This window comes from Onychomys torridus, chromosome 5 (genome assembly GCF_903995425.1).
Source record: "Onychomys torridus chromosome 5, mOncTor1.1, whole genome shotgun sequence".
Classification (NCBI taxonomy): domain Eukaryota; kingdom Metazoa; phylum Chordata; class Mammalia; order Rodentia; family Cricetidae; genus Onychomys; species Onychomys torridus.
In genome coordinates, this window is record NC_050447.1 from 120,360,254 (window position 1) to 120,387,097 (window position 26,844).

A 26,844-nucleotide genomic window follows, 5' to 3' on the forward strand; every position below is an offset into this window, starting at 1 on the left:
AGGCTCTCCACTTGGGGCAGCGAGGCGCCGTCCAGTTTGCTGATGTAGCGGGTACCCTGCGCACCTGCCCTGAGAGCTCCCGGGATGCCTCCCCTGGGAATGCACGTCGCTGGGTCCGGTCCCGGGTGGCTGTTAGTCAGTGCAGCTGGCACGTGAGAGCGGAAGGCAGAAGCAGGCCCACCTGCAGAAAGTTGGGGTTGAGTGATCTCGAACCCAACCACAGATGCCCAAGTCCTTGAGCACGCCACAGACTACGCCTGATGTAGGGAATCCCTCAGTTAACACAGATACAACTCAAGGCATTAGCCTTCCGTTCCCCTCAACTCAGAGCAGTCCTCTTGCCTCAGCCTCTCTGCTGGAATACAGAGCCGCCACATCTGCTTTGAATGCTTACAAAATATATTGTGGTGAAAGCCTTTCTGAGGTTTTCTTCTGAGGGTACATGAGAGAATTCCCATTAATAATTGTCTTACAGACAGGGAACAGTCAAGAAAAGACAAGGGGCAATAGGGAATTCAGAATTGAATTATTGTGTTAGGTATTCAATATTAAATTATAGCACTGGGTCCGTATTTCTGAAACTCAGATAGGCATGGGAATACGAGGTGCCCAGCTTGCCTTATTTTAAGTGACCCAAGGGGATTTCAGTTTGTTAACGAAGTTTCTAGTAGATTGATCCATTCTTAACTAATACTGCCTTTTCCATGAATTTTTACTCTATTTTGGATTCTTTTTAATTCATGTTTTTTATGAATTTTGTGGTTGGTGTTTAAACTCTTGAATAAGCTACATTCAGAACACCTGGGAGTTATTTAAACAATTCTAAATATTAACATATTTACTTGTTTATTTTTATCTTTTTCTTTTTTTAGTCAAAAGAAAACTAAAATTCTGCATTTAAAATTAGGAAAAAATGGGCTTGTAAAATATTGACCACGAAGGAAATTCTATTTCGTTGGGTTTCTTTACTGAAAAACCAGGTGGGAGGTAGCAGCTGTGTGTGGTGTTTCTCACCTGTAATCCCAACATTTTGGAGACAGAGGCAGGAGGATTGCCAAGAGTTAGAGTAGCTAGGGCTACATGTAAAACCCTGTGCTAACAAGAAAACCAGGTGGGAAAGCATTCATTAAACTTGTTTTAATAACACTTTATTTCTAAGAGTATATTGTAAAACACAGTAGCTTGCGAACTTCCAACTCCAATGATTTCCCCTTCGTTCTACTGAGGACCCAAGGGCTGACAGTGGAAATGCAGATTACACTCAGTGCTTCAGAGTGGAAACACTTTACCCTAACTGTATAATTAAAGATGAAGATGCACTCCTTTAAAGACTTCCAGTCAGATTTAATAGCTCCTACAGTGTTCTCATTTTTTCAGACATTTCTTGATGCCTGTTTGTGCCTGTTTTCCACTGTATAGGTGTAAAGATTTGAAATTTCTGGAAACTTCAAATCAAATGCTTGATTTTAGGAGCCATGCATTTCTGGCTTATGTTCAGTGTTGCATGAATCAAGGCTAATTTCTTATGTTCCTGAACCTCACAGTGAGCATCAAGTGTTTTTTCTACAGTACTTACATATACTAACTAGGCTTCATGAACATAGGTTATTTATATACTCTAATATTTACATGTTCTATTAGTGGCCCATTTTGTGAATGCAGAATACATGTTTTACATGTAGAGAAATGTATGTATTTTTATGTATGTGAAAATTATATTTATGTGCCTGGTTAAATGGACATCCTTTTTGAAAGTACAAATGAGGCATGAGTTGTAGTTCAGTGGTAGAGTGCTTGCCTACAGTACAGCGTAAAATAAGTTGATTTTAAAACGTGCAAATGGGATCTGGAAAGCCCTTGTTGTTGTTGTTGTGAGACAGGGTTTCTTCTGTGTGTAGCACTGGCTGGCCTGGAACTTGGTCTGTGGATCAGGCTGGTCTTGAACTCAGAAACCCACCACGTACCTCTGTCTCCTGAGTACTAGAATTAAAGGCATGCACCACCACCACCAGGCTCAGAAAGCCTTTATGTAACAATAATTGAAGGTAGAGTGTATTTCTACTATTAGTACTTTATCAGTGGAGTCCCTAGGACTGATTTTCTTTTTTGTGTTGGGGATTTAATTCAGGGTCTCCTGCATACCAGGCTTGTCTTCTATCAGTGAACTGAACTCCTAGCATCCCCCCCACACACTTCCCTCCCCATTGTGGGCCAGGGAGAGACAGAGATGGATCAGCATCAGGTAAAGGGCTTTTGCTGCCAAGCCTAATCACCTGAGTGTGATCCCTGGAACCTACATGGGAGAAGGAGAGAATTGGTTCCTCTTAAAGGTTGACCTCTGACCTTCACACTTGTGCTGTGGTATGTGCCTCCCCTCCCCCCAGTACATAAACATTAAAAAAAAAAAAAAAAAAAACCTCTTACAGTAGTATTCTGCATCTTAGGATATGTAGGCTTAATGTGTTTGTAGCTAGCATTATGCTGGCTTTAAGAAAGGAATGAAAAGTTAAACCACCCACAGTATTGAAATTGTAATTTCTTAGTGTGGATATAAGAGTTTCCATGTGATCTTAATTTATGAGAATAGGTCTTGTAGATGTGACTATAACTTGCAAATGGAAACTGAGTATTACAAAGTCTTCAGACTTTTCTCCAAGGTTAACACAGAGTGACTTCCGGTTCCTGTCTTATGTGGTACCATTTTCCTGCTCCCCAGCACTTATCCTTACAGATGTCCTACTTCTTTTTCGTTCCTTCATTTGGTGTGTGACAGGTAGCATGATAGGAACAGTGAATAATTTACAGATCCATATGCCATTATTAAGCATTTTTCTTATTTAATATTTTCTAATAGCTCATACTCTTTCATGGTTTCAATGCTTAATTTAATTTGGGGTTGATTTGTTTGTTTGTTTGTTTGCTTGGTTTTGAGACAATGTCTCAAGTCCAGACTGGTCTTGAACTCTATGCTGTGAATTCCCAGTCCTCATGCTGAGGTCTCCTCCACTGGAATTGCAGGCATGAGTGGCCACACCCAGCTAGATGTTTGTTCTTAATGCTTGTTTAGCCATGGTGTTAACAGACTAGTTTGGAAATTCTTAAGATTTGTCTAGTAGAAGATAATAGTGCTTTTATCTAATCCAGATTCTTGTATTCTGTGTAGGAGTCTTACTGTACAGTGCCTGGTATCTGTTAACTTGTACTAAGAAGAAATGTGTTAAGTTTTATACTAAGACATCTAGATTAAGAAAACCCTAACAAGACACAGTTAGGTGGAGCGGAGGGGCCGTAACAAAAATTGACAAGGTAACCTATGTAACTCTGGCTGGCCTGGACTTGTTGTGGAGCAGAGGGTGGCCTGGGACTTCTGGTCTTCCTGCCTCTACCTCCCAAGTTCAAGGCTTACAGGTGCACATCAGCATGCTTGGCTTGTTCTCATTTTATACAGGACAACACAGGCATCAGGAGGTTAAGTAACTTGGAAATGGGGGTTTTATACACAGCTAGCTTCCTCATGACAGTGGCTTGAAATATCAGCAGATGCTAATAATTTAATGTCTCCCCCCCCCCCCCCCAGATTTCTGAAAACCATGGCGGCACCTCGAGGGAGGTCAAAGAAGAGAGGTGCTTTGGAGCTTTCTCCGGACAGCCTGCCTCTGAGGAGCTCCGGGAGGCAGGTACTCTCTCTACCCGTGCCAGGGACGGAGTGGCGAGTTTCGAGCCACACTGACCCAGCCCTAGCTAGTCCTTGTGCTGTCTGTGGAGGAGCTCATGGCGCAGTGCGTGCAGCAGGAACTGGAGACTAAAGAGACTGGGGATCACCAGGGGGTGATGGGAGAAGCAGAGCTGGGGGTGGCTGCTTCCAGAACGGGCCGCTGAGGCCAGGTCATGTCTGGCTTGGATGCCATTCAGGGGCATTTGGACTTGAACTTGTAGTTGCTTGAGTAATGTCGGTAGGTTTGTTTGTAGTGAAGCATTTAATAATAGTCGGGTGCTCTATTTCTTTTCATTTTTTCCTCTGCCCTTTAAATCTTCCACATCAAAAGACTTAACTGTTGTAGGAGAGGGAAAAGAATTCTTAGTTGTAAATGACTTGTTAGAAAGTTTTATTTTTGTCTTATGTGTATGAACGTTTTGCCTGCATGCATGTGTATATACCATATGTGTGCCTGGCTGGTGTCTGCAGAGGTCAAACGAGGGTATTCTGTCTCCTGGTATTGGAGATACAGACAGTTGTAAGCCACTGTATGGTGCTGGGGACCAAACCTGGGTTCTCTATAGGAGCAGCAAGTGCTCTTAACTGTTCTTCAGTCCCCAAGGATGACTGGTTTATCTTGACTGTCACTTTTTCCCTTAAGAAAGGCTCATGTGGATGTTAGTTCTAAATCTACCTATCCTTAAGGTGCTGTTTCTAGATCCTCTAGTAAGACAGTGAGTTATTTATACAAGCTGTTGTACTGGCCAACACTATCCTACTGCCAGGATGCTGCTGACCTTCACATTTAGAACTTCGGGTGCTGCGGATGTAGCTCTGTTGGTAGTGTTTGCCTGGCATGCACGTTTGGATCCTTACTGCTACAAACATCACGGCATTTAGAATTTCTGACTCACGTGACCTCAGCAGCAAACTTTCTGTCACCATCACCCTTTCTCTACCAGTGAACTCTTGACCTCCGCTGGCTCTTCCACAGGCCAAGAAGAAAGCAGCAGAGACCCCAGAGGAAGATGAAGATGGTTCATCGGAAAAGAAGTACAGGAAATGTGAAAAGGCAGGCTGTACTGCAATGTATCCTGTGTGCTTTGCAAGTGCTTCTGAAAGGTCTGTTTGAAGGGCTACCCTGCCTGGCCTTGTGCGTCTGCCTGCCTGTGGGCGTGTGCTTTGTGGGAATGGCATCCTCCCTTCGTGCTTCTCTTCCTAAAGACAAATGCTGCTAATTCTGACAGACAGCTTAGACAGTCGTCACCACACACCACAGCTCCCTCGACGTGTTGTAGTTGTATCTAGCCTAGTGGGAGAGATCACATCCAGATCAGCTGGGCCATACAGTGTCCTCAGATGTACCCATACATCGTTGTAGCAGTCCTAGGGTTTGAGGTTCGGGGTGTAGGACATCACAGACTCAAGCATCCGGTAGCAACCTACGTATGTTTGCTTTTTATTTGTTTACTTCATGTAGCACGCCTGCCTCTTTCATATCCCTGTACAGGTCTCAGAAACTGCAGAGTTGGGAGGAGGTAGCTCAGTTGCAGTACATGTACATGCCTAGCATGTACCAGGAACAGGGTTCCATCCCAGTACTCTGAAAAGTGGACAAGCCAGCCTGTAATCCTAATACTTGGGAAAGAGGCAGGAGCACCAATAGTTAATTCAAGGTCTTCCTCAACTACACAGCAAACTGTATGCCTGCCCAGGGTGCGTGAGACTGCCTCAACAAAAATGAAATCCTAAAACCTACAGCGCCAGCTGTTGTCTCACTACTTTTGAGTATTGTGGCACAGTTAGGACTTCTCTTTAATTCTATAGAAAAATCTTGAGTGATGGTTTACGATTCAATCGAATTTGAACAAACGAAACCCATTTGGGTCTGCACCTAGAGTTGGCCATGTCGATGGTGGAATAACTTCTCATCCTGTGCTGTGTCATCAGCTGCTTGACCAGGTGTATGGCCGGACTGCTTGTCTCTGTCCTGGTTGCAGCTGACCAGATGTTATCACAGTCTTACACACATGTGCCTCGGAACAAGGACGGTATGGTGTTGCCTCATAAAACACCATCCATACTTCCGAGTCTTGGTTGAACTCCAGTGCCCAAGGCAGCCACTGAGGTTACATCTGGCTGCCTGAGTCCTCCCTGTACTGTTACTGTGCCTGAGGTAGTAAGCATGCCTGTAATCTGAAATCCAAATGCTTAAACTTTGGAGTGTCAGTAACCTCTATGTTTATATATGTTGCCTCTCATCCCTGGTACGCCTCACTGTGTAGGGTGCAAACATTCTAATACCCTTAGGACAACTGAAATCTAAAACAGTTTTGATCCCAAGCATTTGAGATCAGGGACTCTCAACCTGCATGACCTTTCAACCCATTCTACTTCCCTCGTTAGCCCCTGGCTATTAGAAGTGGAGACACTGCAGAATGGGCTGGTTAAATGAAACTGAGTGAGAAGGAAAGGCTTCATTACCAAAGCTGCATGATTCTGCTCTTTTCAGATGTGCCAAAAACGGCTACACCTCCCGATGGTATCACCTTTCCTGCGGGGAACATTTCTGTAATGAATGCTTTGACCACTACTACAGAAGGTTTGTTTACTGACATCTCTGGGGGTGGGAGAGGGGGATGCAGCGACAGGGCCTGGGGAGGACAGCCACAAAGCTAAAACCTGCTGGGCTCACTGAGTTACAGGGCCGCCCAGTGCCTGCGATGACTGACAGGAAGTTCAGTGCTGTAAGCATCATGCACAGTAGCTGAAGCTGGGTGTCCAGAAACAGGAATGTATGGGAAAATACACACAGAGTAGTGAAGTCATATCTTTTATAGGAAGTGAAGGCAACTAAGATACTCATATTGATCGAATTAAGGCAAATTCTGAAAGGTAATTATCAGATGTTATATGCATTTCTCATTTGTGGATCCTAGATTTTATATAGATAGCAATCACATAGGTATGTTTGAGATAAAGGTGAAAGCAAAACTGTCTAGAGTGGGGGCTGATGAAGGGAAGAGGGCAAGAAAAGCAGAATGTGATCAATATACAGTGTGTGCATGTATGAAACCGAAGAGTAAGAAATGTGATAAAGGTTGGTGTGTGTGCAGGCTTATGTGTCTGCCGTGACACGTGTTAGGTGTATGTAAGTTCTGGAGAGCTCGGCCCTCTGCTGTTCTGTCACAGTGCATAGAGGAGAGGTACAGACATTTGGGAGGAGCTGGCAGAGCACTGGGCAGCCACCCTCTATTTTATTTTTCTGTAGCTGAGGTAGGCTTGAGCTGGTGCCTCTACCCTGAGTAGCTGGGGTCGCAGGCTTGAGCCACTGTGCCTTGCTTTGGCTTTTGCTGGTGGGTTTTCTGTATTTACTCTTTTTCCTTCTGATGTTAATTGAGTGTTTTTATTATGTTATTTCATTGCCTCATAAATTTTAACGGTTGCTATAGGATTTACCCTGAACATTAGAAAGTTTTCTACTATGCAGGACTCTGCCCTTATTTTGTGTCCAGCGTGTGCTCCTCCTGCTAGCCTGTTGTAGGTATGCACTGTAACCTCCCTGTGTGTGTCTAAGAATAGTGAAGTCTTTCATGTCAATCTGATCAAAGTCCAGTGTGAAAACTACGAAGTAACCTGTACAGGGACTTTTTTTTTTTTTTTTTTTTGGAATGGTTTTCAGCCACAAAGATGGATACGACAAATACACTGCATGGAAAAGAGTGTGGACCAGCAACGGCAAGACAGAGCCGAGCCCCAAGGCGTTCATGGCAGACCAACAGCTGCCCTACTGGGTAAGGGGGGGCACTGTTGCCCCAGTGCACCGTGGAGCTAAAAGCATGAGCAGTGGGGACAGTCCTGCTTTGCAGGAAGTCTTCTCTTGGGTTATTCCTAGGCTTGTTAAAGCAAACACTTATAAATTTTGCAGAAATCTTTGCTAACTCCGTATAGTCTAAGGGAGAAAGTAATGTCACACACTGCCATCTGGCCTCGTGTTTATCCACCCATCTCTTGGACACTTGGGTTGTCTCATGGTATGAACAGGGTTACAAATAATTAGATATCTTTCTACAGTTCTTTAAGCATGTATACCTAGGGATGGGCCATATGGTCATTCTGTGTTGGTTGGTTTTTGGTGGTCCTGGCACTTGAACCCAGGGTCTTGAGCTTGCTAGGCCAAGTGCTGCACTTCTCTAATGTACACTCCGAGCCCTCCTCCTACTTTTTATTTGGAGACGGCTTGCTAAGCATGCTCCTGTCATGTTCCTGAAAAGCTGGGCTTTAACTCCGAGTCTCTAAACTCTTCCATTTCATCATTTTGCACTGTAGTCTGCAGTGCATGGGGGCAGATTTCTCCAGACCATCACCAGTTCTTTAGGTGACTTTTGTTGTTTGAGACAGGAGTCTTACTATGTAGCCTTGGATGCCTGGAACTCACTGTATAGAGCAAGGCTTTCCTCAGACTCAGAGATCACCTGCTTTTGCCTCCATAGAGCTGGGATTAAAGGCATGTGCCCCACATCCCACTATTTTTTCCTTTTTTGAGATGGGTCTCATGTAGAGCAGACTGGTCTCAAATTTGCTAAGTGGTTAAGGGTGACTTTGAACTCCTGCTGTCCTTATCAACTCTTGTTTGTGGTTTCCATTGCTAGCTGTCTGGGTGGGGGAGAGGTGACTCATTGTGGCTTTGTTTTCTAGTTCCTCAAAGCTAGTGCTGTTGACCATTTGCAAATATACAACTCTGCTCATTTTCAAGTTAGGCTTTTTCTTCTTGTAGGAATTACTTACATATTCTGGATATAAAACCCTCATCAGCTCTGTGATTGACAGATATTTTTTCTTCAGGTGGTTTTTTTCTTTGCATGGATCATTTAGTTCTGATAAATTTCATTTTATCTATATTTTCTTTGTGTCTTTGGTCCCTGCTGGGAACATACTGCCAAATCTGAGGTCATCTAAAGACCTCTTTGTGCTTTCACAGAATATTTAGATTTTTAGTGTTTTAGATTTCACACCTAGGTCATTAATCCATTTTAATTTCTGGGTTGTAAACGGAGGGTTCTCTCCTGCTTGCCAGTTTCCGAATAAACCGTTTATACTGGCTATGTGGGAAGGCAGACATGACTTCAGTCATCCACATTCAGATATGCAGTTTTCTATTTTGGACTAATGTAAGGAGCTTACAGAGATGCCACTAAAAGCTGTGTGCTCCTAGGTACACAGCACGGCTATTTACAGACTGAAAAGTTTGTGTGGAAGAACTGTACTGCTTGACTTGATTGGAATTTTATCATTTTCTCATCCTTTCAGTGACCTAGAACCTGACCCAGGACATCACAATTCACATCTCATGTCCATACTTTTTGAGGAATAGTATCTAAATTTAACTCATTATTTCCTTGGGCTTGAGCTGGGAAATCATCTTGATAAGTTTTCAAAACTTTTTTCATATCCTGTTGCCTGAGCTAGCACTGAATCAGAAATGAGCCTGCTCATGTCGAAATGGGTATGATGAAGCAAGGGAAAGAAAAGAGATGCTAGACGGGTGTTGGGAATGTAACTGAATGCACAAAGCCCCAGGTTCAATTCCTAGGGTCAAAACATGGATCAGATCATGCGGAGATGGCAGTAGAGTGAATGGAGAGCAGATGTGGTAGTACAAGGGTAGACTGTTTATTGATCTTGCCTTAATTTCCCATGTAGGTTCAGTGCACAAAACCCGAGTGTGGAAAGTGGAGGCAGCTTACCAAGGAAATCCAGCTCACTCCACACATGGCAAGAACTTACCGCTGTGGCATAAAACTAAATACCATTACCAAGGTATGATTTCTGTGGTGGCCTTTTGAATTAGTTTACGCATCAACCTATTTGTAACAGTAGCCTGTCTTTTTCATTGAGTGTGTTAATCCTTATATAGGGTTGAATTGGTCTATGTGTAAACAGAAGTTCAGTAGCAAGTTAATTTGATCTTTCTTTTACTTTCAGCAGTTCGATACTGGGCTGTTGGGGTTGGTTTAGTTATCTAAGAATACAGTTTCATGTCCAGTCCATCTTTAGTTTATCTTCCGTCCTCAAGTGACAAGGTGGTTGCTGTATCACCAGCCACTGTGTCTGAATTCAAAGCAGAAAGGAGGGCAAGAGTGGTGTACCAGCTGCCCCTCCTTTATTAGGTAACAGTGTACCTGGTAGAGTTTACTTGTGTCTTTGGCTATAATGGAATTGTATATCTCTGCTAGACTGCATGAAGACAGGAAAAAGTTCATCACTCTGTGTTAGCCTGTATGTTATAACACCAGACAAAGCAGAACTTGTCAGTAAGGAGGACGGGGGAGTGGATATGGTTGGCAGCTGGGAATTAGCCATTGAATGTGCCTGTTCTGAAATTTGGCAGTTAGTATTTAAAAATGTGTTAGACGTACTGGTCCACCCAAATGTCTCATACTTTGAATATTAAAGAATATTAGGTGTCAAATCTCAGAATCAGAATGGTATTTTGTTGTTTTTTTCTAGTTGAGGGGTCCTGGCAGATTGTGAACTCCACCATGTTCAGTGCTTTTGGAGGTTTGTGGTGGTTACACAATTGTTGCCAGCAAAGCCCTCTGTGCTTTAAACACTCCATTCTAAACAATAAGTGCACATTTGTGTGGGGTTTTTATTTAACTTAGGGTTCAAAGTGTAAATATTACAGGGTTGGGGATGTAGCTCAATGACACAGCATTGGCTTAGCATTCAAGTGGCCCTGGGTTTGATCTTCTGCAAAGGGAAAAACACCCCCTCCCTCCCATGTGTGTAAAATTAAAGTGGCCATACTTACTGTATAAAAACAATGTTGAGGCCTATGGGTAGAGTTCAGCGATGAGCACTTGCCTAGCATTCTTTTGCAAGGTGAAATGACAAAATATAAATATTTACGAGTCAGATTTTAAGTTTTCACATAAGGGTATTGTATATAAATGTTACATGACTATAACTGCAGGGTTTAAGAAGAGCAGATTGTATGTGTTTATAAATATATACACATCTAAATAAACTCCTTCTGAGCCATCTTTTCCCTGTCTTCAGAATTAAACTCTTAGGCTGAAGAATATGGCTCAGTGCATATTAGAGTTAGAGTGCTTGCCTAAAACATAGGGCCCTGGGTATGACCTTTTTAGCTGGGGCTGGGAGCGGGTAGTCTTACCAATACAACTTTAAACACCGACTTGATATAGGCTCATTTTTTAGGCTACAATAGACCATCCAAACTGCTTTTTTAAGATTTTGGAAAAAAAAAAAATTTGGCTCAGCTAGGCATGGTAGCTAATGCCTATAATCCTAGCACTTGGGAGGTGGAGGCAGGAGGATCAGGACTTCAAGGCCAGTCTTCTCTACATTACAAGTTGGAGGCCAGCCTGGGCTATGTGAATATGTTAGGCTGTGTCTTGAAAAATAAAAGTCAGAAGCTCAGAGTGATGGTCTGAAAACTGTGCCCATGTTGAGGTCCTTTTGAGTTTTGAGGTGCTGGGAATTGAACCTATAGCTCTACACATGCTGTACTGTGGAGCTCGGCCCAAACCACGAAGCATAGTGGTGCTGTTTTGAATATATGAGAACTTGTATTTCTCACAGATGATTTTATAAAGTAGTTTTATTCATGGAACATTGATGGGGTCTTGTTGAGTTTTAGAAAATGGCTGCAGTGCACAGCCAGAATACCGGCCTAAGAGGCAGTATTTCCTTCATCCTAGAGACACTATGGCTACTTCCTCCCCATCTCCAGAGTCAGTTATTCCAATTCCATCCCCACAGATTAATTGGTCTGACTCAAACTTCATAAAGTAGGAATCAGTCAGTGTATGCTGTCTTTCACTGTAAAAAATACTTTAAAACACAACAAAGGGGACTGGAGAGTTCAATGGTTAAGAGCACTGTCTGCTGTTCCAGAGGACCTGGGTTCGATTCCCAGAACCCACATGGCAACTCACACCTGTCTGTTACTCCAGTTTCAGGGAACCCAACACCCGTGGCAAAACATCAATGCACATAAATAATAAAAGCAATAACAACAACAAAAAGATGGTCTACACTGTATGGCTCAGTAGGGCTTTTTGTTTGGACTGTGTTGCTTGCAGTACTGGACACTGAATCTAGGGCCTCACAGTGCTAGGCAAGCACTGACCCACTAAACTGGGTAATTAGCCCTCTTTTTACTTTTTCTTTTTGAAGTAAAGTCTCCTTGAGTTGCCCATACTGACCTTGAGCTTACTGTTTATTCCAGGCAGACCATCAGCTTGTTATTCCCCAGCCTTGATTTTCTGCAGGCACTAGAAAGCAAGCCTCGCTTGTTCAGTATTTTACTTATACTTCTCAGTAGTGTTGCATTGTCTGCGTGCGTGCGTGCGTGCGTGCGTGCGTGTGTGTGTGTGTGTGTGTGTGTGTTTGTTTCCACACTGCCATGTATGTGGAAGGAGTCTGTGTTGCAAATGTTTGCTGTGTGAGCGAACTAGTGATGATTCTGCGGAGTATCTTGTGTTGCATTTGTGTGGGTGAGTTGGGAGTAGGCTGTGTCCCATGGCAGATTAGGTTTGATTCTGAAAGAACTGTCTCCTCATGGTGGTCTGTGTTCTGACAGATGGTGGTGTCTCTTCTGTTGTTTCTCTGCTGTGTTTGTGAAAGTTTAATAGTTCTGGATAGTGAGTCCGTCTTCCTGAGTGTAGGGATTCTTTACATAATCTACATAGGCAGCCATTTTGAATATTTCCCAAGTATTTACCCTTTCCATTTTCTGAGTCTTACACAAGGCAGAATAATGGCAGTTTGAAGATAGTTTTGAGCTTGGGATGGTCCTGTTGCCTCACCCTTGTGAGTACTGGGATTATGGGAATGCACCTTAACACCTGCCAGGAATTTTCAACTGCTTGTTCTTCTAGCAGGGCTTACTATGTAGCCCCGGTTGATTAATTTTAATCGACAAATTGAGTATATTTACATACATATTCTGGAGTGTGTATACATTCTGGAATGGTTAATTGGGGCTAATGTGCATTCCTGTATACACACACACTTTGAAGACCATGATTGATTCTTAGCTTATCTTCCAGGTGAAGGCCTCTGAATTCTGAATGGTAGAGGAGGAAAAAGGGCCTGGGAACGTGGGTGGGTGAGTCCCCTTCAAATTGAGTGCTTGCACTATTGGGAACAGGGCCTAGGGAGACACTGAGGATGTGTTTCAGTCAGTGAGAACTGTGTGTGTGTGTGTGTGTGTGTGTGTGTGTGTGTGTGTGTGTGTGTGAGAGAGAGAGAGAGAGAGAGAGAGACAGAGAGACAGACAGACAGACAGACAGACCGACCATCTTGCTCTTCTTCCTCTGCCCTTTTCGATCAACACTGAGGTGTTTGATGCCTGGAGCTCTGGTGTGTTCTTGCTGAGTAGTGTCTGAATGGTGTGGATCCACCACACAGCATCTGCTTCCCCGGTCAAGGAGAGGTGAAGTTTCTTTCTAAATCTTGCCGGTTTCTGCTGTTTCCTGCAGTCTTGGTGCCCCCGCCTGCTCACGTCTCTACTAATGCACTCATGAGAGTTTCTTTGGAATGTGTTCCGGAGACTAGAGCTGCTACCTGTTGTGCCCTCCCAGTCTTCAGCTAGGCAGCATTTTTATGTTGAAACAGAAGTTGCACAAATCAAAATGCCCAGCCCAATAAATTTTCACAAGTACCTGATTATCTGATCCCTAGCACAGAAATGGAATATTCTGTAGGTATCCTGGTGACCCTGTCAGTAACAGTGTCCAACCTTGCTCCCCCAGAGTAAATTGCCTGCTTACTTTCCTAGCTTACAGTAGTATGGATTTGGCTTTCCTTGATTTGGAACCTCACAAATATGGAATCATGCAGTGAGCTATTGCAGAATTGCTGGTGGGACCCTTCTGTGCTGGGGCATGTAGTTACCATTTGGTCTTTTCATGGCTGTGTAACGTGACATCACTTGAGTATACTTCAGCTTACCTCTTCTGTTGCTAATGAACTTTGGTTTGTATTTAGTTTTCTTCTATCACAAACAAAACTACTTTGAATGTCAGAAATTTACATCAAATTTTGTTTTATCTGCTTTTTCTGTCCTTTGAGACTGGGTTTTGCTATGTAGCTCAGGCTGCCTTTGGAGTCTGTGGATCATCCAGGCTAGCTTTGAACTCATTGTGTACTGCAGGCTTGAACTTCTGTCTCATCCTCCAAAGTGCTGAGATTACAGCTGTATGTCACCATGCCTGGTTTGAACATTCTCCTTTTTTTGAGCTCTTTGGTAGAATGCTAGGGTGTGGTGGTATTGTGTTCCCCAAAATATTGTGCACCCTAATAAATTTATCTGGGGTCAGAGAATCGACAGCCACTAGATACAGAGGCTAGAAAATGGTGGCACTCACACCTTTAATCCTAGCATTCCAGAGACAGAAATCCCTCTGGATCTCCGTGAGTGCAAGGCCACACTGGAAACAGCCAGGCATAGTGACTCACACCTTTAATCCCAGGGAGTGATGGCAGAAACAAAAAGATATATAAGGCGTGAAGACCAGAAACTAGCAGCATTTGGCTGGTTAAGCTTTTAGGCTTTGGAGGAGCACAGTTCAGCTGAGAGCCATTCAGTCTGAGGAAACAGGATCAGCTGAGGAACTGGCAAGGTGAGGTAGCTATGGCTTGTTCTGTTTCTCTGATCTTCCAGCATTCACCCCAATACCTGGCTCTGGGGTTTGATTTTATTAATAAGACATTTTAAGATTCCTGCTACACTAGGAATTGAACCCAGGGCTTCTTGCATAGTAGGCAGGCAAACTCTAATGAGCTGTACCCCCAGCCTTTGGTCTTTCTTGTAGCACATTGCTTGGTGCACATGTTACAGGGTCTCTAGGACATGCACCAGGGTGGAAATTACTAGGTGTGTCTGCCTGATGCACAGCTTTAGTTCCACAAGATGACGCCTTGCCTCTGTGTATTCCAGATGAGTGTGTCTTGTCATAGCCCTCTACACCACTGGTACAGCCCTTTGTTTCCATGGGGGAACATCTTGGTGAAAGTACACATCTTCCCACACTCTCCTTCCAGTGACATGCCAAACATTTTTCTTTGCTAGTTAAATAGTTAAAAAAAAAAAAAAAAAAAAAAGAACAGAAGGAAAGAAAGGAGCTATCATATTGAAAGATATTGAAAGGAAATGAACACCTAAAACTGTATGTTGTGGAAACACTTATTTCAGACTTGGTTTTCTTTTGCAGACTGACATCCCTGATCATTGTTCTCTCCCCGAGGACCTAGTGAGTATTTCTGCATGTTCTGGATCGGAGTTAACTGGGCCTTTAATGATAAGTTTTCTAAGTAAATGACTAACATCTATGCATGTACCCCAGAGTCTTTGGACTCCAACATGTGACTGCATTGTGAAAAAGCCCACAGTAGTAGATAGTGATGGTGGAAGTAGTGCTACAGATTCGTTACTCCCTAAGTTCATTACCCCCTAAAGGGAGCCAGGACGACGCTTCCACCTTGCTGCAAGGATACGACTTCTCAGTCTTGTTTGTTAAAGATGGCTGTGACCTTTCCTCCATTGAGTCCTTCCAAGACAAAGAGCAGGATGGTCATGGTTGGACTGTCTTGGCCTGGTCTCAGCAGCAGAGAGGGCTCTGGTGTTTTCTGACCATAAGGTAGCCACTCTGCCCTGTCCCTACTCAGCTACAGAAGTGGGTCTAGTGTGCCCAGCTGGCCATGCCCTGGCACAATCCATCTGTTTCTGGCAAATTTTTCTACTTGAGTTGACAAAGTCCACTTGCTGTGTAACCAGATCTGGTTTAAAATGATTTCAAATATTCTATATTGCTAAACTCTCAAGTCCTGATTATCCGTGATTCAGGTCTGGTAGTTTTGAGTTTGTTCTCGGTGTCTCAAGTTCTAGGACCATAGCAGGTTTTCACACAAAGGGAGAAAGGACCTGGGTTAGATCCACTTTGAATCTATTCTCTTCTACGAAGGAGTTGTTCTGTTTCAGTGCTTAAGTTTCATTCCCATAGCAAAGCAGTGGATCTGGTGGTTTCTGGACTTTAGGTAGGCAGGATGAGTTTATAGAGAGGGGAGAATAACATAAGTGCAATTAGAAACCTCCTCCATTGGCTCTACTACGAAGGGCATTTTATACTCAGTAGAGCCTTGACTTTAGGACAGAGGCCATATTTGTGAGGTAAGAAGACAAACTGCTTTGCTTTCATGTTGCTGGGGAATGAATCCTGGCCTTGGTTATGCTAAGGAAGCATGCTACTGTTGAGCTATATATCCCCAGCCAGGGAGGCTGTGGATACAGTCCTAGACAGATGGTCAGGACTAGCAGCTAGCAAGAGCTTCCTGGTTGCTGTTTGTTTCACTTACAGAGGATGGGGACTGGTTTGGAGCATCACCCGTCAGGTGGACTTCCAGCAAAGAGAACTAGAGGGTATAGCAAGATGGTGGGGTCTGCTCAGTTTTTTCTGAGCTACATGATCCAGAAAATAGAATAGGACCAGCCTAGATTCATGATTTTTAAGATGCCAAACTCTGGATTTCAGTAGCTGAATTCTTGGTTTGGAGCTGAACAAATGTTGTAGTTTCATTTCTGCTGTTGTGATTAAAAAGTAGTGTAGGAGATAATAGGGTTTATTTGGCATACAGTCCCAGGTTTAGAGTCCATTATTGAGGGGAAATCAAGGCAGGAACTCAAGTACCTAGTCACATCATAACCGTAGTGAAGAACACAGAGAATAAACACATCCTTGCTAACTTGCATTTTTTTTTCCTTCCAGATAATTTTCTTCATACTTAACACAGTTCAGAGTTCAGCCTAGGGAACAGTGCCACTCATGGTGGGCTGGGTCAATTAGCAGTCAAGACAGTCCTCCACAGGCTGACCTGATCTCGGCAATAACTCATTTGAAATACCTTCCTTAGGTCTTTCTGGTTGCAGAAGGTTGACATTTAAAGTATAACCATTACAGCAAAAGTGGGGGTTGGTGGAGGTGGACTGGGGATATTGGGTAAGCAGCATGCTTACCCAGTGTTATTGGGGGGTTTTTGGTTCTAAGGAGGCTTTCTGTACTTGGGGAAGAATTTTACCTAAGAAAGACTGTCTCTGAGTATTCTTAACTGTTTTTGTTTGATTCTTTGTATGAAACTCTGAGAATTGTTGAGTCTAGATGTGGGTGGAACAGGCAGGCTGTGGCTAAAGATGAGTATCTACCCTCAGCGTGTACATTTCCCCTTTCCTTCTCACTGATAAATCACAGAGAGTGCTGGAAGTTTCCAACCACTGGTGGTACTCCATGCTTATCCAGCCTCCGTTGCTGAAGGACAGCGTGGCTGCCCCACTGCTCTCTGCCTACTACCCTGACTGTGTTGGCATGAGCCCCTCCTGCACCAGCACACATCGTGCCGTAGCCACCACCGGCAGTGTCAGCCCGGGGAAGATGGAGCCCTCCAAGGTGGCCCCCTCTCCACTTGGTGAGAGATGTTTTGGTATCCCCTTCCTTCCATCCCTTGCCCCATCCTTGGAAATTTAAGGGTAAGCAAACTACAGAAGACTCTCTCAATGTATGTGACATGATATAAAGCACTCACCGTTGCATGCATCCGGTTATGCAGTTGGCCTTCATATATACCTGGATGGAAAGCCACTTGGGGAAAATTCTAAGTTCTGTCTGTATTCATTATATACAGATTCTGTATTACAGATTTTAGCGTGCGTGCGTGCGTGCGTGCGTGCGTGCATGTGTGTGTGTATGTGTGTGTGTGTGTGTGTGTGTGTGTTCATGACTGTGGAGGTCAGAAGAGAGGGTCTCTGATCAGTAACAGCTATTTCCATAGCATTTACATCATATTAGGTGTTAAGTCATCTAGAGATGGACCTATGCAAATATTGCACCATCTAAATAAGGGACCTGAGCATATGTGGCTCTGATAGACTTGTGTGGGGATGGGGTCCTAGAACTAATTCCCTGTGGATGGTGAAGGAGGATGGCACTGTGGATCTATTGTAGAGTATTGTATACAGTGTATACTTACCTTGAAAAACCTGTAACTCCTAACAGTTATTATGTATAGGATTTGATGAATGTTTATTTTAGGGTTGGATAGCTGTGCCATTTACTGATTTCACAGACTCTGACTTACAGAAGGAAGTTTTGGGCTGTGTGAGCACTGCTTTTCAGTATTTTTCCCCCTCCTTCCTCATCTTTATGTCTCTAATGACACCAGTAGAGATAACACTCCAAAAGATACAGAATTTCATGTCAGGACAGAATGTTATTGGCTCCAAAGGAATTCTAACAACCCCACATCTGTACATGAACAAACCACATTTTTGATTGTGAAACTAGATTTTTTTTCCATTCAAGGCCCAATACTGGATGGTTCTTAACAGTGGAGATGTGGGGAGATCTAGGCTGGGGCTGCTGCGGAAGCTCCAGTGAGGAAGGCGCACTGAGCTGGGAACTCAAGTGCTAAGAGTGCATGTTTGTGAAGACAGTTTGGCTGTATGTAGCAAAGACCTTACGATGAGACTTTGAACTAGCAAACCTTTCTAAGATGCTATCCTAAAGTCAGTTCAAAACTGCACGTGCAAAGAAATTTGCTTTGGTGTTACTTATAATTGTGAATTGGTGTGCTCTAAATGCCCAGGAGAGGGGAATGGTTGAATAAGACACAGAGGCACCAAAGTTACATTTAATGACATGGGAGAACATTTAGAAGTGGTTTTGAAAACCTTTATAGCCTTTGCCCAGCTTTATAAAACTAGTGTCTAGTATGTTAATAATAGGACACTCTGGATCCTGGAACATAGCCTAGCATGGGACATTATCAGTGTTTAGAGATTCCACTTTATAATCTGAAAGTGCCAAAGGGTGGATTTTTTGGTTCTTTTTAAATCTAAAAATTACATTTAGGTATATGCCACAGCACATATGGGAGGTCAGAGGACAACTTCAGGAAAGTTGGTTCTCTCCTTCATGGAGACTGAACCAAGGTCATCAGGCTTGGTTGCGAGAATCTTTACTCACTGAGCCATATTACCAGTCCCGTGTGTGTGTGTGTGTGTGTGTGTGTGTGTGTGTGTGTGTGTGTGTGTGTATACACGCACATGCTTCTTGACGATTGGAAAGTGACATCTTACAGAAGATGCCTGGTTGTCACCTGTCAGTTCTAGGCATGAACCGCTACTTCCAGCCCTTCTACCAGCCCAATGAGTGTGGCAAAGCCCTGTGTGTGAGGCCCGATGTGATGGAGCTGGATGAGCTGTATGAGTTTCCGGAGTATTCTCGAGACCCCACCATGTACCTAGCTTTGAGAAACCTCATCCTCGCTCTGTGGTACACAAACTGCAAAGTAAGTGAGGGCATGCGATGCAGCAGCAGGGAGGAGAGGGCGGCAGTGGGGGAAAGGGGTGCTTGACCAAGGGGTTTCCAGCGTGACGCTGTTGCCTTTGGGACACACACTTCAAAGATGAGGGAAGGCTGTTCTGTATATATAGTAGTAGATTTGCTATATCCCTGGCCTCTGCTCTGCAGACTCGAGTACCACTTCCATGTTGACAATTGAATACATGTTGACAACTTCTTATCTGAAACACTTGGGACCAGAAGTGTCCTCAGCTTTTGGAATTAAAAAAAAAAAATTGGAGTATTTGAATAGGCTTCCCCAGCTGTGCATCCCAGTCCAGAAAGCCTTCAAATGCTCTGAGATCTAAAACTTTAAGTATTCTGTTGGCACTCAGAATTTGGAAGATTTCAGATTGCATGTTCTCTAATTAGAGATGCTTCATCTGTGTGAGTCTAGGCATTTTAAGTAGAGACAGGGTCAGCCCCTGTTGAGAACAGCTTTGGACCATATGGAGTCAGAATGCTACCGTGCATGAGAAGGTGCAAGGCTTGGTGCAAAGAGCCATTTGGGGTGTTGCCAGGAAGGCAGAAAGCAATCAAAAAGGGGATTATAAGCCCTTGAGCAAAGGTTTTTGTTCAGCTCTGTCCTAGCCAAGCAAGCTCAGTGCTTTTAACTCTGTAGGACTGCATAAATATTTAGGGCATCGACATAGCATCTGCTTGCAAGGATGGAAGGTCACCTGGAAGTGGGGGAGCAGGAATGCTTGGTGTAAAGAAAGCCAACTAGCCAGCCATGGTGACACACACCTTTAAATCCCAGCCCTCAGGAGGCAGAGGCCAGCAGATCTCTGGGAGTTCAAGGCCAGCCTGGTCTACATAATGAATTCCAGGCCAGCTAGAGCTCAACAAAATGTAAAAATAAACTTGTAGCTCTAGTTTTTGTTTTTTAGATTTTGTTTTTTTTTTAAATTGGGTGACTTACTTTCTTGCTGTTGGTTTTGGTTTCGTTGTAAATACAGGAAGCTCTTACTCCTCAAAAGTGCATTCCCCACATCATCGTCCGGGGCCTTGTGCGCATTCGATGTGTCCAGGAAGTAGAGAGGATTCTTTACTTTATGACGAGGAAAGGCCTCATCAACACAGGAGTTCTCACCGTGGAACCTGGCCAGCATCTTCTTCCTAAACACTACCACAATGTAAGCAAAAGCTCTGCCTTTGGTTGTGGTAAGGGCCTGGTGTGTTGCTGAGGTGGTACTAGAAGCCACGGAAACCACTGGCAGAAGGGAGACTTGTGAAGACTTTCTCCCGGGAGACCAGAAGCAGTTTCTCCAGGCTGTAAGAAAAAAGAGGTTACTTAAGACAGGTACCATCATGCACTATAGGAAAACAAATCCTAGTGACACCAAAAACATAGACTGGCACTGTTTGGTGTTAGAACCTTCCAGAGCAACTAACAACACCTTGTCACCACTGTTCTAATGAGAGTTTTGTTTTCTTTTTGAAGAAATCGGTTCTGGTTGTTGGGGCTGGTCCAGCAGGCTTAGCAGCTGCTAGGCAACTACATAACTTTGGGATGAAGGTGAGACTCTGGGGAATTGGAGGTGGGGACAGATGGTTCACTGCTCCTTTGCTCAAATTTTGTAAGACTTTGAGACCAGTTCCTAAATTTAATGAAGAATAACACACACACTGCCCACGCTAGCCTAGAAGTGAGCTCACATTCCTGCCTCTCAAGTGCTGACACTAAATACCACATCTTTTTACAGTAGGTCCTAGAGAAGCTTTGGCTTTGGCATTGGCATTGAGTCAGTCAGAGCAGGTAGAGCTTGGGGAGTACCAGACGGTAGGAAGGAACTCAGCTATTCTAACCTGGAATCCACAGAAGTTGTTGGCAGCTTATTATTAACAGTGGAGGTGATGGGATAGTTTGGAGCAACAAATGAAAATATGGAAATTCACTGCTGGGGAAGCTTTGAAATACCCAGTTAGCTTTTTTCCTTTTCTCCACCCTCCCCAATATTGAAGTGGGCTGTCGGATCACAGGGCTTGGTGGGGGCTGGAGAGAAGGTCTTCAGCTACACAGGGCTTCTGTTATGCTAGGCAAGCACTCTGCTCTAGCGCCAGATTTCTTGATGCAAACCAGTCAATCTAGGACTCTTACTTGGGAAAACAAAAGCCATGGCTTCTGAAAGCGGGATGGAATGAACGATAACATGGCTGAGCTAGAATTATGACTGCTTAGCGCCTAGGGAGGGCAGAACAGTGTGCCAGTTGCTGGAAAATGCCTTACTCCAGCCAAGATAGACTGCTAGAGGGTGGGCACAAAGGTACACACACAACTTGAATCACAGCACTGAGGAGACAGGCTGGCAGATCTGAGTTGGTGGTCATCCTGGTTCTAGGCCAGTCAGGACTACATAGTGAGACTTTGTCTCAGAATTTGGTATCTAATCCTTATCAAATCAGGAACCTTCATCTAGCTTTTTCTGATTTGCTAAGTTGGACACATTCTTCTGTTTAAAACTTTGCAAGGTCTTTGCTTTTCATTGAAGGCAAAGTTAAATAAACAATAGGACCTTCTTTTTGGTGACGGGTTCAAAGTCATGGTTCACTGTATCAGAGAGCTGTGCTCAACAGCTGGGCCTAGGAGAATTTTTTTCTCCTGGGTAGATAGAGGACTTAAGTTGTGGGTCACGTCATACCAGTAGCAAAACAAGAAAGTCAGTTGGGTAGGAGGAAGTGTCTGTGGTAGGAAATCCCTCCTGTGAGCTATAGAAAGTATTTGTGTTATTTTGGGATTAGGCTCAGTCTCTCTTGTTTGCTTTTTACTTGGGAAACCTCAGGATTCTATTACAGGTAAGGCTATTAATATCCAGATCTGGGGAGGCTGCCTTTATGTGAAGCCCTTGTATACTAAAAAGAGATGGAAACATGTGGCTCATTATTAAATTAAAATCAGAGAAAGAGAGTGGGGAGGTGGAGCCACAGGCTGTAGCCCTACTAGATATGGTGGTGGTGGGGGGTTGGGGTGGGAAAGAACGCCTGGAGCACTCATTACTCTCTCAAGTGATTGAGATAGCTTAGGAGACCATCCATCTCCCTTCAGGTTAGACAGTAGAGGGCTCTGGGTAACCTGAGCAGCGGTTAACTGGGAGAGAGCAATTCAGAGTAGTGTTTCTGAAGGCCCAGAGGTGAGTGGCTGGTACTTTAGAAAGGAGCACTCAAGTTGGACCTGCTGTAACCCCCAGTACAAGGGCACTTGGAATCCTGGGGCCACATACGGACCTTGCCTACTCCCAGAGAGCAGTTCTGCATCTCACTGGCATTAGAAACTTGGGAGATGGGTGTGGGACTCAAACTGTATTCGGCCGATTCCATTAAGGTCATGCTTACATAGTTGAGAAGGGCCTAGCAACATTGAGGAATAGGTATTTCATGGAAAATTCAGCTCTTGAACATAGCTCTTGTTTGCTTTGTTTGAAACAGGGAATTCCCATGTAATCTAAAATGGCCTCACATTTGAGCTTCCTGCCTCAACCTCCTAAATGCTGAGTTTACAAGCACATGCCACCACTATTCATGACTTAGACTAGATTTTAATGTGATATCTAGGGACTTGGGAGAGGGCTCTGTGGATACATTGTTCAGTGTTCAAGCATGAAGGCTTGAGTTCAGATTCCCTGCATTCACATAAATGTTAGACGTGGCAGGATGTGTCTACAATCCCAGCATACTGGGAGAATGGAAACAGGTGGATCTAGGAGATGGCTGGCCAGCTGGTCGAGGTACAAAGCGGGGCTCCAGGTTCAGTGAGATAGCCTGTTCTAAAAACACAGTCAAGCACACCTGTATACACATATGCACACACACAAATCTACCACTGCCACACAAATGAAATTGGGAAAAAAGAAAGAAAATAAACTCATGTAGGGGCTGGAGAGTTGGGTCAGTGGTTAGAGCACTGGCTGCTCTTAAGAGGACCTGGGTTTGATTGCCAGTGTTCACATGGTGGCTCAGCTGACTGTAACTCCAGTTACAAGGGGATCTGATGCCCTCTTCTGACTTCTAAAGGCACTGCATTGCATGTGATACAGATGTGTGTGTATTTTGACAAAACACATAAAATTAAAAAAACAAAACAAAAACCAAAAAACTTGTGGAATGCTGTTTAAAGTTTTCGTGATGCATTTACTCCTTCATGAAATCTTACTCTTTTTTATTATCTGTTTGAGATAGGGTCTCACTCTCTAGCCAGTGCTGGCCTACAACTCACTATATAGCCCAGGGTAGCCTCAAATTCATGGCAGTCCTCCTGCCTCGAGCCCCAGAGTGCTGGGGTATTAGAGGTATGAGCTGCCCACCTGGCTCATTCACTGAATCGCACCTGATTTGAGAGAAGTGCTGGAAGACTGCCCACTGACTCCTGGTTAAATGTGTGCCTGGGTTCTCTAAGCATGGTTTAACGGTCACTGCATTTTTGTAGTTCTGCATCTGGTATGACTGTTCTGTTTAGACTCCCCAATTATCTTTTTAGGTGACTGTACTGGAAGCCAAAGATCGAATTGGAGGCCGAGTGTGGGATGACAAGTCTTTTAAAGGTGTCGTAGTGGGAAGAGGACCCCAGATTGTCAATGGCTGTATTAATAACCCAGTAGCACTAATGTGTGAGCAAGTGAGTGTCTTGAAGACTTGTATTGTAGGCAAAAGAGAGAAAACTTGTCTCTGTTTGCATAGAGGATTAATATGGAGCTGGGGGTATGGCCCTCTGGTGAAGTACCTGCTAGCATCCTCAGTGCTGGGGTGGGCTAGGGTACTTAATATGCTTCCAGAGTAGACAGCATATACAACTTTTTCATACCCTCTGCAAAGTACAGAAGAATGGTTACACATATGCCTTTCCCATTAGACATTAAAAAGACTTTCCCCAAGATCTTTAATTTTTATTTGTGGATCATTTTCAGGCCACTTAATTGGTTCATAGTCAAGCCCAGGGTTGCTAGATGTATCAGGTGAAAATGTAGGATTCTTGGTAAGTTTGTCTTTCAGACAAGTCATTTTATTTTTTTAGTTTAAGTATGTCCCAAATATTACATGAGATAGTTTACATGTAACATTTGGGGCATAATTAATACTTACAAAGGATGGTATTTCTCTGAAAGTCAGTCTCCTAGCACCCTGTCTGTTATCTTGCCAACCTGGTAGGTCTAAGGTGATTGTTTCCCCTGAAAGGTTTCAGCTTCTCTGATCATTTGCATGTAGCTCTGAAGTAGAGACAGATGTTTAATAAGGACAGGCAGCCCACAGCACCTGAAATAGGAGCGGGAAATTTAGAGTGCGTTGCCTGGCTGTTGTTGTCACCCTCACATCCCATAAAGTGGGGTGTTTCCGACTTGACCCTAGTCTCTGCTTCCTTGCTTGGCCGTCCCCCAGCGAGCACACAGTCTGTTTTGAGTTTTTAGACTCTTCTCTGGAGAGCGCTGCCTAACTTCAGCTTAGAACCTGTAGGTATTTTTTTCCAGGAAAGACTTTCACCCTGTTCTTCTTGTTATTTTGAAGCTTGGCATCAGCATGCATAAGTTGGGAGAAAGATGTGACTTAATTCAGGAAGGTGGACGGATAACTGACCCCACTATTGACAAGCGCATGGATTTTCATTTTAATGCTCTCTTGGATGTTGTCTCTGAGTGGAGGAAGGATAAGACTCTGCTCCAAGATGTCCCTTTAGGAGGTATGGGGAGAACGGTGGTGTGATGGTTCCCTCAGGGTCTGCAGGAGGGCCAGTCTTCACATACATTATTCTTGCTGAACGCTGCAGATTTTTCTGAGGTGGGCAGAACTTCACTGGGGACCTTTGATACTGGTGTGTGTGTCTGTCTCACACACACACACACACACACACACACACACACACACACACACACCTTACTTTGAGTGGTATATTGTTGAACAAAATTATCTAAACATTTACTTCAGTCTCCCAGAGAAACTTACTTTTATGGAAATTTGTGATAAGCCCTCCATGCATATGGTTATACTTTCTGAAGGTCTCTGAATATCAGAATTTCTTTCTTTTCTTTACTTCAGTTGTAATAGATTGTTTTTTTTTAAAGTATGTTTTGCTTAATGCATATTTTAAAGTAAGCATATCAGATCAGAATGTTGGTACTTAAATGGGCAATAGTAATCACAGCTCTTAAGCCCTTGACTGCCTGTGGCGACCCATTTCCATGGAGGAACCAGCTGGGACGTTGTCTACTGTTCCTACATTTCTGTTTCTGTAACCCACAATTTTGTGACCTCTATTTTTCATTTGTAGTTCTTGGAGGCATGGTATGTTTTGAAGTGTGACTGTTTGAACTCTCTAATATGTTAATCTTTATGTATTTTGATGTGCATGTTCTCAGTTCTCAGCTGATAATGTACTTTGTTTCAGTAGCTGGTGTTTTGAGTTTCATTTCTGTTTCTGTGATAGACTCTGACAAAAAGCAACTTAGGAAAGAAGGGTTTAGTTAGCTTAGGTTACAGTCCATCCTGGCAGGGGAGTCACATCATATCCATAGTCAAGAGCAAAGAGAAGGAAATGCATGCATCCTTTAATTATACAGTCGTGGTCCTCAAACCCGGGACGGTGCTGCCCACTTTCAGCCTGTGTCTTCCCTCATCCTTTGAGGCAGTTGAGACAATCCCTCACTGAATCACTCCCATTCCCAGATGCTGCTTTGTATCAGGGTGACAGTTAAATTAGTGGGCACACAGGGCATGTCTCTCCAACCTCCTCCCCCACCTTTGACCCACAGATCGTTGTTGGAAAGGGATTGGCAGACAGCCATGACAGAATTTCCAGAAATACCCTCCAGGCAGTAGGGCCATTGAATCAGGTGTGTTGTGCCCAGCCCAACTGAGCAGCTGTTAACCTCTTGGAACTGAAATTGCTTGGCTGACTTGACAAGTCTCCAGATTGTCCTTTTCTTTTGGAGGCAGTCTCACCATGCAGCCCAGGCTGGCCGTGAACTTGGAATCCTCCTGCCTCAGCCTCCAGAGTGCTGGGATTTTAGGGGTGTCATCACACCCAGCCAGCTCTCTTCTCAATGTTTTCCACCTGTATGACAGACACTGGCTGGGTTCTCTTTACATTTCTTTCTTAGCTACCCGCTTTGTTACGGCTTTTTCTCTTGGCCTTGCTTTAAAACATTAAAGGAGGCCCAAGAATAATTTATAAGTAATTGCTTAAGCTTAATATTTTATTAAAAAAGTTACGGCTGTATTCTGCCTACATCTCAGTTGTCTGCAGTCTCAGTGTAGCTGGAGTGTGTGTGCGTGTGTGTGTGTGTGTGTGTGTGTGTGTGCGCGTGTGCGCGCGCTTTGGGGCTAGAGGTCATTTCACAAGGGATATGGACTAAAACTTTAAGACATTACTTACATAAAGATTAGTCTGCTTATGCCTAATTCCATGCTGGGCTGTGACAATGGTGTTTCTTCCCTTTTCACAAAGTGACAGGGATGCAGAGACTGTCAGCAGGCGGGAATGGGGCCGCTACAAAGGGCCACAAAAAAAGTCACCAATAGCTGAAGACACCAGGGCAGAAACCTGGCACAGACCCAGGGGCCCTGGGCCTTGCAACATGACAAATTACTTAAGAATTAGAACATTTTAGTGAGAATTTGGAGTTGAGGCTGAGTCAGGATCTAGAGTTACACACACACAGACACAAACACATGCTGTTACATACTGTTAATACATACACACCTTGTCTCAGAAAGTCAGAAGCTCAGACCAGTCTT

The 26,844-nt window shown here is 43.9% G+C and overlaps 1 protein-coding gene across 2 annotated transcripts in view; it reads left to right on the forward strand.

Annotated features, from left to right (window-relative positions):
• The window catches only part of Kdm1b (lysine demethylase 1B), a 42,119-nt gene that overhangs the window by 962 nt on the left and 14,313 nt on the right, over positions 1–26,844 (forward strand). For both annotated transcript variants that reach the window (XM_036188377.1, XM_036188378.1), the window contains exons 2-13: positions 3,578–3,677; positions 4,692–4,819; positions 6,210–6,299; positions 7,380–7,491; positions 9,401–9,517; positions 14,944–14,982; positions 16,975–17,188; positions 18,885–19,069; positions 20,082–20,258; positions 20,567–20,641; positions 23,597–23,734; positions 24,619–24,790. In XM_036188377.1, coding sequence (XP_036044270.1) covers positions 3,591–3,677; positions 4,692–4,819; positions 6,210–6,299; positions 7,380–7,491; positions 9,401–9,517; positions 14,944–14,982; positions 16,975–17,188; positions 18,885–19,069; positions 20,082–20,258; positions 20,567–20,641; positions 23,597–23,734; positions 24,619–24,790 — 1,534 coding nt within the window. In that variant the 5' untranslated portion in view covers positions 3,578–3,590. The remainder of the gene's footprint in view (positions 1–3,577; positions 3,678–4,691; positions 4,820–6,209; positions 6,300–7,379; positions 7,492–9,400; positions 9,518–14,943; positions 14,983–16,974; positions 17,189–18,884; positions 19,070–20,081; positions 20,259–20,566; positions 20,642–23,596; positions 23,735–24,618; positions 24,791–26,844) is intronic.